Source organism: Tiliqua scincoides, chromosome 3 (assembly GCF_035046505.1).
Source record: "Tiliqua scincoides isolate rTilSci1 chromosome 3, rTilSci1.hap2, whole genome shotgun sequence".
Classification (NCBI taxonomy): domain Eukaryota; kingdom Metazoa; phylum Chordata; class Lepidosauria; order Squamata; family Scincidae; genus Tiliqua; species Tiliqua scincoides.
Genome location: NC_089823.1, coordinates 51,247,441 through 51,267,595, shown reverse-complemented (window position 1 = coordinate 51,267,595; position 20,155 = coordinate 51,247,441). Strand labels below are relative to the sequence as shown.

Genomic DNA, 20,155 nt, shown 5'->3' with positions numbered 1-20,155 from the left:
ACATCCTGTGTACTACATCATTCTTCCCCTAACTGAAGCAAGGACTACTTTTCACTTTATATTTTGTATTCAAATACGGGTATACAATATGCACTCCTCTCTTTTCACAGCAAAATATAGTGAAATAGCAACTAGTAAAGGTTTAGCCCACCACTTCAGCATAGTTTTGCTGAGAAAAGTGGTGAATGTAGGCATTCATAAAGTATTTTGGCCTGAAATGCAGTGTGTATATTTTGTTTTGTATATCTGTTTCTGAACATAAAATATGCAAAGCTAGAAGCAACTCTTAGAACCTGATCCTGAGCTCCACAAACTGTTGCAAATGTGCTGTAAGGTGAACCCTAATGCGCTGGCTAGTGTTGGGCTAGCACAGGGCAGGCGCCCGGCTTCCACTGCTCTGCGGTAGCCTAGACCACTGAGCAGTGGAGAGGAAAGCAGGGGTGTGGGGGGGAGGGGGGAGGCAGAAGGCGGGTGGAGGTCAGGGATATATAAATATATACAAAAATATAAAATATTTTTAAATATACAACATAAATATACAACATAATATAAAAGTATAAATATACAACATAAAATAATCTAAAAATATACAACATAAAATAACCTTTTTTATTAGGTTAAATTTATTTATTTATTAGGTTAGGTTTATCTGAAAGAATCCAGTTACATATTTTACTGAAAATAATTAACTTATGCACATGTTTCTCATTAACTGTACTTTTATTAAGTATATCTAAAGCAATGCATTTTCCTTACAGTAAAGGATTCTGTCAACTTTGTTAGGATATTTCTATGAATTTTAAAGGCACTCTTCAGGACACCAGAATTAAAGTATGCAATTCATGTATTTAAAGCCAGGATAAACCTGGGATGTCATATATTGATAACTGATGCATGTTAGCTCTGTTTTATCATAGTACACTAGATCAAGGGCAGAATGACTGATATTATTAATAAAGCCTTGATACCACATGAACATAGCAATACTAATTTTACGGCTGTAAAGTTTTTAAGTAATGTGTGGTGCAATAAAAGTGTCATGGAGATTAATGTTCAGTGGAATTATCTAATTCCACATAATAAATTATCTTCTATAGATGTATCCAAGATAGAATAAGTCTGGTATATTCCAGGTGAGAAATTAAGCTGACCAGTGATTTTTATCTTCTCTTTTGAAATGCAGATATGACATCAAAGACGACTACACCTTGCGCATTAAAAAGGCTATGAGCACAGATGAAGGGACCTATGCATGCATTGCTGAAAACAGAGTTGGAAAAGTTGAAGCATCTGCTACTCTCACAGTTCGAGGTGAGTTTGAAGTACTTGAAGGAATCCATAAACTGTGCTTTATAATTTACTTGATATTTACTATTTTAGAGAGTAGGAAGAGTCTGTCGGTAACTAAAGAGAAGTCATGGTTTAAAACTATAAAACCAGCTTTTTTCATCCATTTTTGTGTTGTGTTTTTTTTTAATTACCCCTGGTTTCAATAAACTCAATAAGAGTGATTAATTGGCTGAAGTTGGAAGCCAAGTTGTTTTCACTGCTTACTAAGTAACTGGTATATACTATACAATATAGCCTATAGCGGCTGTAGGTTTTCAGTAGTGGATGACTTCTGGTACCAGGAACCCTTTTCTTGAAGATACTTTGGTTTGAACATGGGACATTGTACATGAAAAGCATGTGCTACTGGCAACATATAGATCCATGTCTATAAAATGTTTATAGATAACTAATCCTATGCCTTACATTTTAATCTATAAGATGCTATTCTAGAATCAAGTTTATCAACTCTGAATCTATACCTGAGAAAGTGATCTGAGATTTAAAGAATGTACCTATTATCTGGTACTCTTGTACCCAAGAATGGTACATGAATTGCTCCATTATTTTGATTCTTTTTGAGGCATGTTCACATATTACATGATATTACGTGATATTTTGCTTGTTGTTGAGGGTTGCTTTTTGTGGGGAAGGGAGCCAAGTGGTAATCACCCAGCTTGCTCATAAGTAAGGTACATACCACATCTGTTTTAACATGATTCATTTGTGTGCCCACTATAGCAGAAAAAAGCAAATATATGAATATACAATGCTGTCATTCCAAATCAATGTAATTGAAGATTACGAAGGGAGACTTTTTGCATTTCTGTACGTAGAAACTTACATTGAGGCAGGAATATGTGCAGGAAAAAGTGATGTTTTCATTGTCCTGCATGAGTTTGAATATGAGAGAAGCATTCAAGGCAGAATTAGGCCACACAATTTCCTCCATTGCTGGTTTAGAACAATTTAAAAGAAAGAAATCTACAAATATTCAATTCAGCATACACTTTTATTGGTCCTCAAGACAAGAATCTAAATTTTATTTCTGTGCCATGTGGTTTAATATTAGAAAATGGAGAAACTGGAAAATAACATAATACTTCTTTTAAAACTCCTTTCTTTTCTTTTCTTTTTTTCTTCAGAGAGATGTGTATACAGAAGTAGGGAAAGGGTTGGTAGCATATCTGTTCCATGATGCTGTGGAACAAAGGGAGGAAATAACGTGATCTAAGATTGGGAGAAAAAGTAGATGATGTGTGACTTGGTAAATTTCCAAGGAAAAAGAGAGGGAAAGATGAAATAGAGGCAGGGGATTGTTGACTATATTTTATCAGTTTCTTTTAAGAGCAGAAGCTGCTCTAGTGAAATTGTTTTTCGTAGTTCATTATGAAATACTTCAGCTTCAAGTATCTATTTTTTGAGATGTACCTCTCCATACCAGAATATGAAACCAGTTGGACGTGCTATTATCATGCAAAGACAAATAGTGGCACGACTCCATTCTAAAAATATTGTTCTAAATGTTTATGACAAAACTCCTGTGTGTGTTTACAGTGAATGCCACACAGGCATTATTACACAATTTAGCCGCACATGCTGAAGGTTCAGCAAAGCTGTGAAAGGTTAATAAAAACATTTTTTGCTTTATCAGTGCTTCTTTTCTTTCATACACATTAAATCAGATGATCCAAGTCTCTGTGGATTGCTTTATTAGAACAGGGGTCAACTGACCTCAGACGCCAGCTTCCATTTCCATCCATTTAATGCATGGGCACAGTTCAGTCTAATTTGTTGAATTTGGAGGAAAAAGTTAACCTAGTGGCTTTACAAGGGGTTAGAGAGGGAGGAAGGAACTGACCAAAAATGATGGAAGGTTTTTATGGTAATACAGCTGCTAAAATATTATTGTAATAGTCTCTTTAGATAATAAATTACACTGCAGAGGTTTTCTTTTATAAGCAGCAGAACAGTTTTTGATGAGATCTGATTTCCATTTAATGATTTGAGATAAGCAGGTACTAGATTTCGTTTTAGAAAAATAGTGTCGCATGTTTCCCTTAAACCCCTCCTTTTTTGCAAATAATCCTAGAAATAAGTTGGCTGCACACTTCAGATTCCATCATGACTTCATCCACCATACACAGTATAGAAACAAATTTCCTTTTGATAAAACTTAGCATAGTTTTATGAGGTGTGAGTAGAACAAAGGGGACTAGAAGAAATCTGTTGAACTCAATGGAGCTTGAACTTGAGCAAATTAAGGTGAAACAGGAAAATATATAATTTAATTGATTTTTCCTACATGAAAGAAGATTTCTCATTATCTTTCCCCCAGCTTTCTAATTTAACTAGCCATAGGCATAGTGTTTATTTAACACGATTAAGATGCTGCATTGCACGTGTATGTAAAACATTTGAGATACAAAAGAATTAGAAAAGGCAGGATATATAAAATTTTAAGTTACGAATCTGGGAATTTGCAAATTAAGTGACATAGGAAAAAATACCATTCTTTCTATGACTAACAAAATTATATCTTTGTGTATATAATGGCATAAATTGTAGTTTTGGTCCCCATAAGACTTTAAGAACAAAAATTAGAATTGCAGTCAAGTATCTAATACTATGTACTTCTAGTCCTATTATATGGCTGTATACATGAAAATTAAGTCCAGTTCTATCCAGTTCTTTTTCCAGCATGCATAAGGTTGCAGTCTTATATCATTAGAATTCAATGGAACAGGAATACAATGTATTAGTAAATACTATACTAATGTATAGTATTTCTGCATGATACCTGCAGTTTTGTCAGCTACTGTTCGATTCTTAACAATTTCAATAATGTCAAATTATGCAGTTTATGAACAATATTAATATCATTTATGCAATGTCCAGTCTACCTTTTGTTTTTAAATCTGTGCTTTTGCCCATCATTGCCTCTCTCTGTAAGTAAGCCCACTGAGTACAGTAAGACTTGGGCTATAACTCACCAGAAACAAACACCTCTGCTTATTGGGCAATGATGACCATCCTCCTGGGCTCCTGAGCCATTCCTTCCCACTTGAACTCGTTTCCTAAAGAAGTTGCCACAGGTAAGGATCCTCCAGAGCAGCTTCTGATGCAACAAAAGGGATTGTAGCTTGAATGGAAAATTTAGAGAATCTTAAGTGTGCACTTGAAAGCACTCAGGGTTGCATAGGGAGCTCTTTCTATCCTACTCACATTTTCTACTATATAGACATTCTTTTAGAATGTTTCTAAAGAACAAGTTAAAAATCTGTGTGATTTGCAAAAAATTTATTTACTCTTAACAGTTATTTGTCCCCTGATTTGTCCCTTCAGTTGAAGAACCTGACCACTCAGAAACCTGTTAGCTGTTGTGATGGAGTTTTCAGCTATAAGAATAGAGCTCCCAGTTCCCTTGGTTCTGTAACCCAGTTACTGTTGTCGATGTCCTGTAGCGAACATAGAAACTGGTAGTTGTGATGAAGTTATCCTGGGAAGTAGGTGGCAACAACTTTTTGTTGAGAAAAACCTTCTTTCAAATCATATTCCTCTGCCTAATAGGTTCGAGCTGCTGGAATTGGAGAAAATTCCTCATAATTTCTGTGCTAGCAAAGAGTAGGAAGGCTTTTTCCTGCCAAGACATAGAATTGACCAAGGGAGAAAAACATTTTCCTTTTTGCAACAAGGCTTAATTGGTAATCAAGTGTAATTTCCAAGAAATTAGGTTTTTCCTTTTGGAAATTTTTGGTAGAGTAATGGGATTCTTAAAAATAATATAGAAAAAGGTTGCTCACATCCCAGAGTGAATTTTCTTAGGGCTAAAAGATGATTTCTGTGATGTGTGTTGGTGCTTAGAGAAATCCTGGAATTTAGAGCCCATTCATTCATTAAGGGTACAATCCTAATCCCTGGTTTAGGCCAGCATAAGTTATTTGTATCAACTCGGGGTGTTGTAAGTCACATTTGCATCAACCTAAGAGTCGAGGAGGCCAACCCAAGGAGTTGCATTGGCCTCCCTGTGCTGGAGCAAGGCCCGGCGGGGTAAGTTTGCGTTAGCCAATGCAGGGGTCTGGGAAGAGGTGGGGAGGAGGTGTTTTGGGACAGGGGGAAGGTTTGGTGGCAGGTGTTCCCCGGGGCAGGCAGGGAGCGGGAGGCAGGGCCAGGATATGGTGGTTATGCTGGATCCTGACCCTGTTACTGGGCGGTGCGGAGCAGCCTCTGGCCGCTCCATTCTGCTCAGAGGTGGAGCAGATCTGGGGAGACCCATTGGGGCCAGTGCTGCATGACACGGGGTAAGGGGAAAGTTTTCCCTTGCCTCGGGTTGTGCCCATTCTGACCCCAAACTTGCATTGGATTCAGCATAGGCCCGCTGGCCTGTCTGTTCCAACGCAAGTTAGGATTGGGCTGTTATTCATTCATCTAAGTTCCATCTCTAATGTATTTATTTAAATTTTTTAAATTTTAAATTATGCCAGATATTTGATGTCGAAAACTTTGGAGAACCCTGCTATAATTGACAGCCTTGCAAGTGCACAGAGTGCAAATGCAATAAAACAATAAATGTGTTTTTCTTCTCCTCCTTAAAAGGTAGTTTATGTCCTATGACCATGTTAGGGGGGAAGGGGTAAGCTCTAAAGTATTGAAAAACTGCTGATACAGTTGAATCACTTGTTGCAGCAACTGCTTTCAATCTTATTATTCATCTGAAGCAGAACTAACTTGTCGATCATTCCACTTTTTAAAAAGAATCTCAAAGTTTTCTAAACAGCAGTTTTGGAGGTTGTGAGTGGAAATCCCTGTGGTCATAGGTCATTATATTTTCATCAGCTCTGTCAATGATAGGAGATCAGATGTAGTGTGAGCCTTCATGCCTGTTACTGAATAAGGAGGAATTGATGTCTTGGGCTTTTCTCCATCCTGTAGTGCAATACTGACTGGCAATGCTTAAAACTCAGTTGGTATTTAAATCAGACAGTGATGCTTCTCTTTTATTGGATTGACATTTTGCTAGGCTGAAGCTTTGGATGATGTATTCATCAACATCTAGAAGTTTGTCCTAATGCAAAGCTATTTTACGTACTTCTTATTAAGCATCAGCATTGGCATTGGCATTTTTGAGGACATTATATGAACTTATCAAAAATGTTACCCATGCAGTTGGTTCCAGAAAGCTTTCTCAATCCTCTGCCGCTTGTTGTCTTTAACCATTGTAATTCTCATAACTGAAGTAGTAGGGGCATCTAACTCAGACCGACATGAATTTAGTGTTCAACTGAGTATCCACAGTTAAGCATAGTATTTTGCATCATGCATTCTGACAAAATTTCTTTTTTTTCCCCTTTAATTTCTTCATGTTCTCACCACACCATTGTAATGTCTACAGCTCGCCCTGTTGGTAAGTAACCATCCTTCTATCCATTTTAGCATGGCTTCATACAAATCATCTTTTTATTTTGTAGCCGTGTAGGATTGTTTTAAATAGCTGTTATGTAGTAGAACATTTCGTTCGACAAGCAACATGCCAGAAAAGATTATTGTTTTCTACCTGCTATAAACTCCTGGACCTTGATTATCCAGTGCTCTCACTTATTCAGATCAATGTATGTCTTCTGTATTGATATAGACTTCTATAGTTGTACTTTTTAATCTGAGCCATGGTGTATCCAAATATTTTCACAGTTCTTGCAAACAACTTGGTTTAGGCTGAACCTGTCAGTACTTGATATATTATGGACCAAACTCACTTTTACTTCCCAGTTTGTAGATTTAAGGACCCATTGAAAGACCTGAAAATAACAACTGTTGGCATACCTAAGCTTCATAAAAACCATTATTCCTATGTGAAAAAGTCTGAAAACTGAGTATAATTTACAATGAGAGTGTAGGTTTTTTTTTAAAAAAAGACACGCTTGAAGTAAGAGCCAAAATATTAAGGAATCTCTTGATTTCCTGTTAACTTTTTCCCAGCTATTTTCGTCACTCAGTTGATTCAGAGCATCTGAATAACACTGTTTTCAATTCTTGAAGGCCAATGTTTTCTGTGTTTTGTTTCAGGTTCTTTTGATGATTTCTTTTTTTAATAACACTTATTTACTTCATGCTTTAGTTTATATAGTGCTTTTCAAAAAAAAAGTTAAGGCAGTTTTCATATCAAAATAAGTGTAAATGTGACTGCATTGTTGATTTATCCAGTGTGGGAAGCAAAATACTATTAAAGTTCTTCAGGGCAACTGTGCCTTAAGTTAAATGCTTCCTATTTGCAGATTCTGCATGTCTTATTGTTTCCTGTTAAGCATGGCAGAGAAATTTGTGAAGTGCCAGTTAATTGTCCCTGGGAAGACATCCTGAATTGTCCCTGGGAAGACATCCTGAATTGTCCCTGGGAATACACTGAAGTTGTCAATTTGTATTTTGTAGAGGATGTGGGAGAGGGTGGATGGATACAGAATGTGACATTGGGGAAATTCAGCGAGACTATTCCAAAAGCAATAAACAGAATATTCAACTCTCAGCCATGCTAAACAGGAAGCAAAAAACTGGCATGAATCTGCAGACAATAAAGTTGAAGTTGAAGTTGTTAGGACCCTTTGCTGATTGAGACTGTAGAAGGATTATGGCCATGGGGAAGAACATTGCTTGACAATATAGTATTATATTAAGTGCTGGGTGGAACTTCAATTTTATTTATTTCCAGATAATTACAGAAAAGCAGAGCCTCAGCAGGACTATGGGGTTGTAATGTGGAAGCAACCTTTCTCAAAGTTATTTTTATTTTCTGATGGAATTCAAAAAAATTGCATTTAAAGTGTCCAGGAAACATCTAATGAATATGTAATATTCAGGAGAACATGCATGTGGTGTTTAGTAGACGGATGACATCTAAATGATTATATGGAATTGTCAGCCAGGCCTTGAACATGCTCTAAAATCGGGTGCCCAAATCCCGGCCCAGAGGCCAGATGCAGCCCACGGTCAGCCTCTATCCAGCCTGGGACAAACCTCTGGCCTACTTGACTGAGGCTGTGCTCTTGCCATATCTAGAGGCTGTTCTGAGGGCCAAGGAGGCCATGACTCAGAACTCCTTCTAATAGCCTAAAAACATCATTTTCTGGTTTTCCCGAAGTCCATTTAAGTGTGTGCTTTATTTCTGGATTATGTGTTGCTGCTTGAAAAAATCCCGGATCTTAGAGTCCATTCGTTCATTTATTCATTCATCTAAATCCTGTCTCTAATGAATTTATATAAATTTTATATTTAAAATTTATTTATTTTTCCAGCCCTCAACACCATGCTAGATATTTGACGCAGCCCCCTTGCTGAAAAGTTTAGAGATCCCTGCTCTAAAACACCAGTGCAAGTTTTAAAGGTTTTGAAACAGATACCTTTATTTTAAGGTGTTTCAAATGAAAGAAAAACACATGCTCTTCTAATATGATTAGTAGTGTACAATTCCTGTGGGCATATGTGTTGCTGAGAACAGGGTCACTGTCAAATGGTAGATTGTTTCAGATATTTAAGTCTTTATCTGTATTTGTCATATCCTTTTTTGTAGAGGCGTGAAAATTTAAGCTTGAATTATTTCTGTCTGTTTCGTCTAAGCAAGCCATTCTTAGCATATGGTACTGCAAGTACATATGCAAAGCCAAGTATGGTTCTGCCTGAGGTAGATGGCAGCTGGTGAATATAACAGCTCTGTACCAGATTCCTATTAGCAAATCAAAACATTATGAGTAATAACTGTATTGCTCATCTCTGAAATAGCTGTTCTTTTTATTTTAAGCTTTTGAAAAGATTTCCTGCAGGAGTTAACAGCAGATGGGTTCTGGAAGCAGGGTATTTATTCCGTTTAAATCATTTGCTTCTGTTATTGCACTCATCAGATGCGTTTTCCAGATGAACAAGTTAATATTTTCACAAAAATTATTTTTGCTATGTTTCACTCATGCAATGCAAAGATTTTATTCCAAATATAATGAGTGACAATTTAGTTGGGGAGAAATGAAGTTCATTCATCATTTTGTTATTTTCATGAGAGAACTTAGAGGATGAAAAATATTGCGAACTTTGAGAATGTAAAATGCTTCCCAACAATATCTGATCCCAACAAAATCTGGTTATTTTGCCAGCTGGGGAATCTATAAGGGGATATTCCAAAATAAAAATTTTCCACTGCAAATCAACTTAATACTATTAAGTCCAAGTAAGAAACTCTAATAGCACTGCAAAATACCAGTACAGACTTTGACAAGCCTTCCAGAAAACAGATTTCCTTCAAATAACTACCAAGTATATCTCAGTGCATTACTGTATAGAAAGTATATTGAACAGTTTACGTAAGGATAGTCGCTATGTAAAAGAATATAAAATAGGATATAACATCTAAGGACCAAGGAATGAAGAGCTTTAAATCAACTCCCTTAAATAATGTCTGAAGAATTGGAAGTGTACTTAGTGTACTTGTACAGATTCTAATATATTTCTTCCCTTCAGTAGGCAATTTATCTCAACTGGACTTTCTTTAACCAGTAGATAGTTTAGTTGGAGCTATCTACTCTAACTTAGATGGAGTAACAATCCTGACCCTGGTGCCGCCTGGGATCATGACTGCAGCTTTCAGTTTCTCAGAACTGAGGCCTTTCAGTTCGAAGGCCTTACAAGGCCTTCTGATGATCGGGAAGACAGTGCATGGCCTCTCTGGTTGCAGATGTGCAACCCTGGGTCACTTGACCCCCTGGAGCACCCCCTAGGTACACCACTGCTTCGATGTAATGTCTGAATGTATTGTAGATTTTTCAAAGAAGTTGTCACATCCACCTGCTTATGTTCATCTCAACCCTGAAAACATTTAACCTATGAAGACAAACTTAGGCTACCAGCCACACGGCGGCAGTCACTAAGGATTTGAAAAGTTTCGTGTTTTATTTGCAAGGAGGATTGTTGGGCCAGTGGATTACATTAAACTGGTAGATAATGTCCTACATTCCTTATCTATCCCTATGCTTGTGTAAAAGTTGGTACTTTAAATCAAGAACTCTAGTTGAGGTTTACAAACTAGATACCATGTAGCTTTCTACCTGAAGGAAAGGATATGTTTCTGTTTCCACTAATAATGTGTGAGAAGAGATATGTGTATCCCCTGGAGAACATTGTTATGTAATGGATATATCTGACTGGTGTTGTGTTCTCTTAGAATCCCTTCGGTAGAGGGAAAGGAACTAATAGCAAGCATAAAGACCACTTGCACCAGTATTTTCATTCATACACATATTCATGGCTATTCACAAATCACTTTACAGCTCACTATGGCTACATTTGCACAAGAAATTTTTGGAAATTATGCTATATTTTAAAAAACGGTCTTACATCAATTTAGGTAATAACAATTAAGAGCCTGAGAATGGCTTTGAAAGTCATAATGCATCTGAGAATAGGAAAAGAGTTACTTCCAAAATGGAGAAAGACCTTTTGCAAGTGATACTTATGGATTTGCCATTCTTAGCACAAAAAGAAATTAGCAAAGGATGCAGTCCTGCACACAGGCTGCTTAAAACTCATTGTTTAAATCAACGAGATATAGGCCTAAATATGAACAAACCTGTAGTAAAAAATAAGCATTATAGCCCAATCATATTCAGGATTGGACTGCCAGGCAGAGAGCATTACAACAGTGGAAGTGACTTCTGCTGTAATAAAATGACTATCAATGGCACACGCAGCATTGTGCCAATGGCCATTTTGTGCACTCTGTGCAGCAGCACTACAGGTCCACTGCTAGACCTTACTGTGTCCACTGGATCCAGTAAGTCAGCAGTATGGAACACAGGTGGGTGAGGAGGATGAGGACTGGGGCTTAACTGGGTGGGGAAGGGGAGGAATGGGAGACAGAGATACATCAGGAGGGAGCATCAGTGGAAAAGGTGTGAGCCAGATCCTCTGTTTTGAAGCTTCCTGCCCCTTTTCTCTCCACATATATATGCACCAAAAGTGTTTGAGGAGACCCATAGGCAGCTCCAGGGCTTACCAGGAGGTAAGTATAAATGTGTTATACAGTTCGTCCCTCATTATCCACTGGGGTTCCATTCTGGATACCCATTCTGGATTTATCCCTAGTGGATAAATAAATCAGTGGATAAAAAAGCAGTGGAAAAATAGATTTAAAGGTTTCTTGCCCCTCTATTGCTCCTAATGGAATAAGGTAGTGCCTTGACATCCGCAGGGTTTGATTCTGGGACTCCCTGCTGATACCTTAAAATATGTTAAATAAAACCAGTATAAAAAAATTAAAAAGTGCGTTCCTTTACAATTGTGGTTTCAAAGCAGCTTTTCTTACTGTTGTAGAGAGGCAGTTGGTGATTAGAAATGCAAAGGACCCCCTGCCTTTGCCTGGCTCAGTTGAAGAACAGAATGATTACTTATATGACTGTCTGTCTACAACAATAAGAAAAGCTGTTTTTTTAACTGTGGTTTTAAAAGGATGCCTTTCCCCCCCCGTCTCCAGGGATCAGCACATTCCTTCTTATCTGCAGTGGCCATTCACGATGAGTCAAATCTATAAAAAATCAGTGTATAAAAAGGTTGGACCTGTACTTCCTTTGCCCTTGTGTCTCCCCCCTCCCCAGATGCAGCACGCATGTTTTTGGTGCAACTGGATCAATTGGGCCCTTAAGGGTCTGGGTAATACCTTTTTTCATGTTCTCCAATATTTCAGCATACAGACAAACAAGGACACTTAATATTTGAACTGTCCTGGCTGATCTGTCATTTTCTTTCCTGGTTAGTAAAGAAACTGATTTTTTTCTTTGAGCCTCAAGATTAACAATATTTTGCTGCCCTCTGATATAAAGAGATGTGGAAACAGCCTGCACATAAGAGATACACACAAACACACACACCATTCAGAATTTGAACTGAAAGTTCAAAACAGGTAGCGATATAGGCTGATTGTTACACTTCTGGTCATGCAATAAAATCTTGCTCCTTTTCAATGTAATTCATTCATATTTTCAAATTCATTTTGAGAAAACCAGTTGAACCAATTTGATCTGCCTTTTGCAGCATTATCTTTTGAGGAATGTTTGTGAAGCAAAGGAGAAGATATGCCACACATTCCTATCAACACTTACATCTTTCTCACTCTTGCAATTACAATCTATATAGAAAAAAAATACTGTTGGACAAATCAAACTAAAATGCAGAACAAAAGGCACTTGTAGTTAAGACTGTAAAATTTGTGCTGTTGCTATGAATGCTAACTAGGTACATGTCATGCATAAACACACTGGAACCTTCTTTTGGTTAAGCTCCCTCTAATTTCATTGAATGTATACGAGAGGAGAATAGGTTTTATCATTAAAGCATAGCAGTATGTTGGGGTCAACTGCTTCCCTCCCGCCCTGACTTACCTGGAGAGGACCAAGGGAGGGTCCCCAAACTGTCATTATTCTGTCATTAATACATATCTGTTAAATGTTGCTGTTATTAAATTGCAACAGGAAGGACTAGTACAAGAAATCAGTTACTTTCTTATACTCTGATTCAAATGTATAGTTTTTTGGTAGAGTGTGAATACCAAATATATTGTTTTATTGTGCTCCATTTCATTTACATTCTAATTGTCTGTTCACTTAGATTGCAATCGTATAATACGTACTTTGCTGGAAGTAAGCTCTATTGAACATAATGAAACTAACTTCTGAATAGATATGCATAGGATTGTACTGCCCAAATCAAAAGTATCAGGTGAAGCTTGTAGGTGTTCACCAGATAAATCCAAAGACAATGGAAAATACAGTCATAAGCATCATTCTAAATGGAAGCATTGTATTTGGACAAATGTTGCTGTGCAAATGAAGTGTTCAGTACCATCAGGCTGTATGCCAGTTTAATAACATGGCTTTCAGATTATCTGACCTAAGAGTAGACAAAGAGTCATATGTTTTCATGTGATAGCTTTTTCATCAGCAACACAGCTGCCTTATCAGAATTAGACTGCATTATATATGAACATGTGAATCTGCCAGATACTGCCATTGTATCTAGCTAAATATTGTCTGTTCCTGCTTGACAACAGCTCTCTGGGTTTCACATAAAGAACTTTTCTAGTTCATTTTCCTGAGTTCATAGAATCATAGAATTGGAAGGGGACTTCACAGCTATGTAGTCCAGCCCTTGCTTGAAACAGGAAAATCCACTCTGGAGCAGTGTTTCTCAATGTTTGTCCCCCACCTTACTAACTTTACCGAGTCTACAAAGTAGAAGTACCACTGGAAGTGACTTGAGATGATGTCATCACCAGTTACTTCCAGATTGGGAGGGCAGACATGATACAACAACAAATTTTAGAGGCTTAGGGTGAATGGGAGGGCTTTTTTGAGCGCACAAAAAATGTGCGCTGGAGCTCTGCTTGCTGAGCCTACTACTGCTGCTTGTTGCATTGTGTTGCTGGTCTCATGTCAGGCTTCAGGGGTATGCCAGGGTCTCATGCCAGGCTTCTGGGGCTCCTGCAAGCACCACCAGACACCACTTCAAGTACCACTGGTGGTACAAGTACCACTGATTGAGGAACACTGCTTCTGGCTGAAAACCAGAAGTAGTCAGGGGCGACACTTGGCGGGGGCACAGAGGGCAGGATCGCCAGTGCTAGGAGGTACCTGCTGAGCCTCTGCTTTGACGACCTCTTGCGAGAGAAAATACACCACTTTCTTCAGTAATTGGTTCAGTTGTTAAACTGCTTTTCACATTTAGAAATTTTTCCTGATATTCAGAAAAATCCCTAACTTGGAGTTTCTAGGGATTTAACCTAAGTCTGTGTGCATGAACAACATACTCTGTCCCTGGCCATTATTATTATTATTATTATTATTATTATTATTATTATTATTATTATTATTATTATTATTATTATTAACAGTATTTATATACCGCTTTTCAACTTCAGTTTCTTTGAATTGAAATTCTTCAATTTCAACTTCAAATTATTATCTTCAATTTCTTTGTCTAACACAAGTATGAGGGTTTTTTTTCTTTCAAATAAATGTATGAGACACTCTTATAAAGGTCATAACATCCTTTCCCTTTCTTGTTGAGAAAGAGGCAATATCCAAAACATGGTCATGCCACAGCTACTTTTCTATTGTTGGAAATGACCTGCCAATACAGGTTCTGGCTATACAGAGTTATTTAACTCAGAGAATACTGCTACTATTATAAGCAGTCATAGAATGAGTAACTGTGAGCAGTCAAACTAATTTTATGTTTAGCTTTAAGTTCAGTTCCTAGAAGTGGGATAGAAGGACTGGTCTTTGTTGGTAGGACTGCTTAGGAAAGATGACTTTCACGGTCATGTTGAAGACCCAAATTTCTCATTTCGTACCTGAGCAGCTCTGCTTTTCTCTCACTTGTTTGCACACATGCTTGATCTCCTTTTCATCTCACAGATATTTGATTCTCTATCTCTCCCCTCCCCTGACATACTTAACAGACACTGCATTATCTCATATATTCTCATCCACATCATTTATGGAACTACAGAGGAAGCATCTTGTTAGTTGGAGACTAGTCTTTAAGAATGCTTTTAACTTGTAGCTTTTTCTGTAAGAAGTGGAGGTCCATGGGCTCAGAACAAGCAGACTCCAGAAGCAGTCTTGAGAAGACTGCAGACCTTTAAACAGTTTAAATTACGGAAGAAAAGTAGGTTATTAAGGTGATGAATCGCAACACCAAAAGATTTAAGCAACTAAACTTTCAGGACTTATGCAGACAATAAATTAATTACCATTGGAATAGGACTTTTAGAACATATTTGTATTTGTTTTAGATCTTCCAGCCTGAAGGCACATGAGTTCCATCATGAATTAAAGATCTCATTTGAAACACTATTTCCTTTGAGGTAAACATTGTATTAATAAATCATGAAAGCCTCAAGTGAGTTCCCATTTTTGAACTGTAAGCTTCCAAAGAAATTTTAATTACATTCAGAAAGGTCAGTTTTAGCTTTAAATAAACCTTAATTTTGATGTTGTCATTCTGATCTTTTTATGAGCATTATCCCATTCACTGTCTGAAATATTAATATTTTTTTTCTTTTTGGGTTTGGTCAGTAGTAGATTAATCCCAAAGTTAAGGAATGTTTCCTTACCTTGAGAAGTCCTCTGTGACTGCTTCCCAAATGCAGAATGCAGCACACTCCCATTGACAGGGCTGCATCAGACTTGGAAAGCTGGTTACAATTGGGCTGTTAGTTGTCTTATGTATTCTGTAAAATCACCAATGCTAAATTTGCTGCTTTTTAAAAAATTTCCTACCTATTCATGCATTGGTTTCTATGGCACAGTTTGCTAACTTGAACCCATAAACTTCATCTTCTCTTGCTTTTGTGCTCAGTGAGGAAGGAAGTGAGACTTTTGCTGAGCTGATGCTTTTGAGTCCATTTGCTTACATGTAATATTCAGTAACATCAATGGGCTGGAAAAAAAGATTTCACTCCATACTGGCATAGTACACTCTGTTGTACTGCAGAAAAATTCCTTTCAGATAAATTCACACCATTTCTTGCAAGACACATTTAAAGACTTTTGAAGACCAAAGCACAAGATACAAAATAAAGGTATTTCTTTATGCCTATGACCTTAAAGTCTTCGACACAGTGTTTTGTACACCCTATCTACTGTAACTAAACTTGCTCAAGTAATGGAAATAATCACATATTCTTCAATGCTTTTCTCTGCTTCCATTTCCTTCTCCTTCTGTTAACTTTCTTGTATCTGTTTGAATTGCAGAGCTGTTAAGAGAAGAGACCTGGCCTCTCATTCTGTGTAAAACATCATGTACATTGATGGCTCTATGTAAATCAGTAACTAATAGTAAAATGGCCACTCACTCAGGCACAAAAGGACATCTGGAAAGAGCAAAAGTTCCACAGTTACCATGTTGAATAACATGCCAATGCATACAACTCCTGTCTTACCATCTCACTTTTAATTCCTGCTGGTACAATACAATCTTTTGCTGTAAAAACAACTCAGAACATGATGTGATTAACCTTAGGTTCCCATCCGCTCATCTCAAACCCACCTTGTACTTGGCCTGTGCTTTCTATTCATGTTCAAACATCTCATTTCCATATCAGCCTACTCGCCCTCCCATGCTGCTATTAGCATAACAGAGCTTTCTCATGACATTGATTGAAGCCAGCGCTTACTTGAATGCAGTATCAAAGCATAATTTGCCAGAAATCAAATCTAATTTACTGTGTACAGTATTTGCATTGCTTCAAAACCAGGTTTCAAGGAAAAAGTGTCCCATGCCTTGATTCTTAATTGTTCTTTAAAAAAGACAAATCTTGTCTAATTTGAGGAAGTCTATTTTGTCTTAGAGCCATTGTCTTTGACTTGCAAATGTCAATTAAACATAGTTGTTTTCTATTCTCTTTTCCATGACCCAGTTAATGGTGAAGCAGAAGCAATGAATAGTAATTGCTTCATAGCCAAAAGCTTGGTTTATTGCACTGTAAATGTTTCTTTCAACAGGTATTTTAATGTGATGGATTTTTAGATAATTGGAGAGGGATGTACTAGTAGAACAAGCATTTCTAACAGCTGCTAGAGGTTTTATAGTGAATGATGTTTGTGAAGACAACATTCTTCATTTGACCATCTTGTACATCAATGCATATGATTTATGAATGTAGAATTCGTGTTCTTCCTTTATCTTCTGGATCTTGGAACACTCAATAAGAAGACATTTTGTGTCTAAACCACAAATTCTGAAACTGAGCATTATGTTTATTGTCAACTAGTTCCTGCATACATATACTTGTTGCAATTCATGTTGTGTTGCAATTTTTAAAAGAGAACTCAAATGTCACATTTCAGATTATGTGTGGTAGAATATCATAGACCTTAATATGTGCATGTTTCATATGGCCAGTCAGTTGCTGGGGACAATCTGGTTGCTGGGGACAAAGCCCTGCAGTGGAGACCCCCCATGGCATCTTTATCCACCCTCTCATGGTACACAGGGAACATAAAGAGGTCCTATGGGCACTTGGCTAGTGTCTGAGCTGACACCACCTCTGTAGGCAGTGCTAAGACTCATCACTAATACCCTCTCTTTGTTTCAGAAATGTGTCTTTGTATGGAATGCCTTCTCCAACTATTTCATCATGTTATAATTTTGCATTGGGATGTGTAATACTCTTGAAGTTTAAATAATGTCAATGATACTATGTGATGGGTAATCAGCAACTGTCTCCTACCTTGCCATCAATGTGTTATTTTGTTAGGGGCAATAATAGTTGAAATTAAAAGCATTGGAGAGAATATCTGGGAAGGCATTTGAAAATTAGAGGAGAGATAATATCCCCGATTCATTATGATTAGTGTTGTGTGGGTTAGTTCTGCCCCACGTTACACTTTGTCTGTCTTCCAATTTAAGTTGGAAAATTTATATAATTCATTGCTAACATTCATGCATTCTTGGAATTGGCACATGTCAGATTTGTGACAGTTTGAATTTCATTAATTTTTTTCTTACAGGTTACAACTTTGCATCAATGCGTTTTTGTGCATGATTGAAAACTGCACAAAGGAATTTTTAGGCAGTCACACATTTGTGTCAGGATTCCTTTTTACACTGTGAATTTAATCAGTGCACATAAGTCCATGTATTAAATAACAGCACAAAGATGGATCTTGATATGCTCAAGTACATTCATCAAGATTCCTCTTTGTGAGATCTTTCAATAAATGCACCATGTACATCAGTAACTTGTAAGGAAAAAGAAAAATGGCAAGTTGGAAACTGAGGCTGTTTGTAAATGTACGGCTGTCTAAGCAAAAGTCAGAAAATCCAAATGGAAGAATGCTACTTATGAACTCATCTGTGCCACTCTACAAACTCCAAAATCCTAAAAAAGAAAAAAAAATGAGAAGTTTGAAAGAAACCATATTGAAAATCTGCTGAGATCTTAGGTTGGATTCAGAAGTGCCCTTCCACATGCAGAAGGTGCCTGCCACTCACAAAGCATGTCTTCCACTCACAGAAGGGCTGGTTTACAATTTGTAACCAGATTTCTGGTTTACAATTTGTAACCAGAAGGGCTGGTTGTGCAAGAAAAGTGGGATTAGATCCATAAATGTTCTTCCACTTGTACAACCTCTTGCACAAGCAGAATAATGAAAACTGCTATAAAGCCAACCAATTCTTTGTCACAAGAATTTGTAGAATGATGTTAGCTGCTATTTACTTACACTCACAGTTCTTTTAATCCAAACGTTTTTGTCTGAAACAATTTCTGTACCTTTCTTTGTACCTAGGGTATTTTTCTGTACCTCTAAGGACGTGCATTCCTTACACCTTAATCCAACTTTTGTCTGTTTTTCCTGCCTATAGAAAATGTGTGTTGTGCTAATGATTATGTTCTCTGGAATGAAGATTCATTAACATACTTGCTAACTATTCTGTTTTATATATTGCACATAGTTGTGAAGAATGTTAGTTTTTTAACATACTTTAACTTCTCACATCCTAGCACCGCCACAGTTTGTGGTAAGGCCACGTGATCAGATTGTTTCCCAAGGCCGAACAGTGACTTTTCCATGTGAAACTAAGGGAAACCCACAGCCAGCTGTGTTTTGGCAGAAAGAAGGCAGCCAGGTAAATCATTTAATATGATAGTTGCTGAAATTTTGTACTGATTTATGTCTTGCTAATTTCATCAGTGTTGGTGTACATTTAAAGGCACCTAATTCTAGGAAACACCTTTCCTTTCCAATGAGATAGGTTTCTAATTATGTGTGAACCTTATTTTTTTGCTTCTCCTCTTTTACATCATCACTGCACTTAATTAGATACGTATGTGCAAATGTTCCTGTGCCTAAAAGGTTATTTTAAAAGCTGTGATGCTCACCTGACAATACAAGATTCATATGCCTTTCAGAGATGTTCTAACATTAGAAAGTAGTGTTTACTGGCATAACATTGCAGTGTTTCACCTATGAACTATGAACTTCTGATGCTTGCTGTCTCTGATGATGTCCATTGGTGGCTGCTGCAGACCTGTCAGTATATAAACGTATCTTTACCAGTCAATTCTATTTGTATTCTGAGTTTTGTTGTAAGCTGCTTTGGGTCCCTTCAGGGAAGAAGATATATAGTAAGTAAGTAAATACAGGTTCCAGAAAGAATCTTGAATTTACCACCAGTCTAGGCTTATTGTTTATAGAATATGTAGATATAAGTCTGCAGCCAATGTACTGTACCCAGCTAACTTCTATATGCAATTTTTTTCAAATAAGAGATATCATAATCATCTTAATCCAATGATATTTTCGATTATATTTATAATAGCCTATAATGTACTTGGAGGTGGGGCCTCTTTATCTGCAGATCTGGCATCCGTGGATTTACCTCACCTTGGATACTGAACCCCTAGATCACCCCCTGCAGACCTCCCCGACACAATTGGAACCTCATTTCAGTTGTTTCTGGGATGTTTTATGGACCTCAGAGGCTCAGAAAGCCACCCGGAGTATTTTTTTTTCAACAATTTGCAGTTTACTGGCAGTCATCGGAAAAATGTTTCAGGCGCCATTTGGAGCCTCAGAGAGGCTCAGAACGGCCCCAGACTTGACAAGAGAAAGGCTCCAGTTGCATTCAGAGCTCAGGTGGGCTTCAAAAACCATGAATTTCATTATCCACAGTTTTCAGTATCCATGGGGGAGAGTGTCTGAGAACGGATCCCTCACAGATAGAGGCACCACCTGTATTGTCTATCTATAATGACGCCTCAAGTTTAGAAACATATTTATATACACAT

General features: G+C 37.4%; 1 protein-coding gene across 3 annotated transcripts in view; it reads left to right on the top strand.

Annotated features, from left to right (window-relative positions):
• ROBO2 (roundabout guidance receptor 2) overlaps nt 1-20,155 on the top strand; it is a 606,994-nt gene that overhangs the window by 463,841 nt on the left and 122,998 nt on the right. For 2 of the 3 annotated variants that reach the window (XM_066622390.1, XM_066622391.1), the window contains exons 1-2: nt 6,696-6,733; nt 18,869-18,993. In XM_066622390.1, the coding sequence (XP_066478487.1) occupies nt 6,712-6,733; nt 18,869-18,993 (147 nt within the window). In that variant the 5' untranslated portion in view covers nt 6,696-6,711. Of the gene's footprint in view, nt 1-1,183; nt 1,312-6,695; nt 6,734-18,868; nt 18,994-20,155 lie in introns of those variants that run through there. The other variant, XM_066622392.1, reaches the window with a different exon arrangement.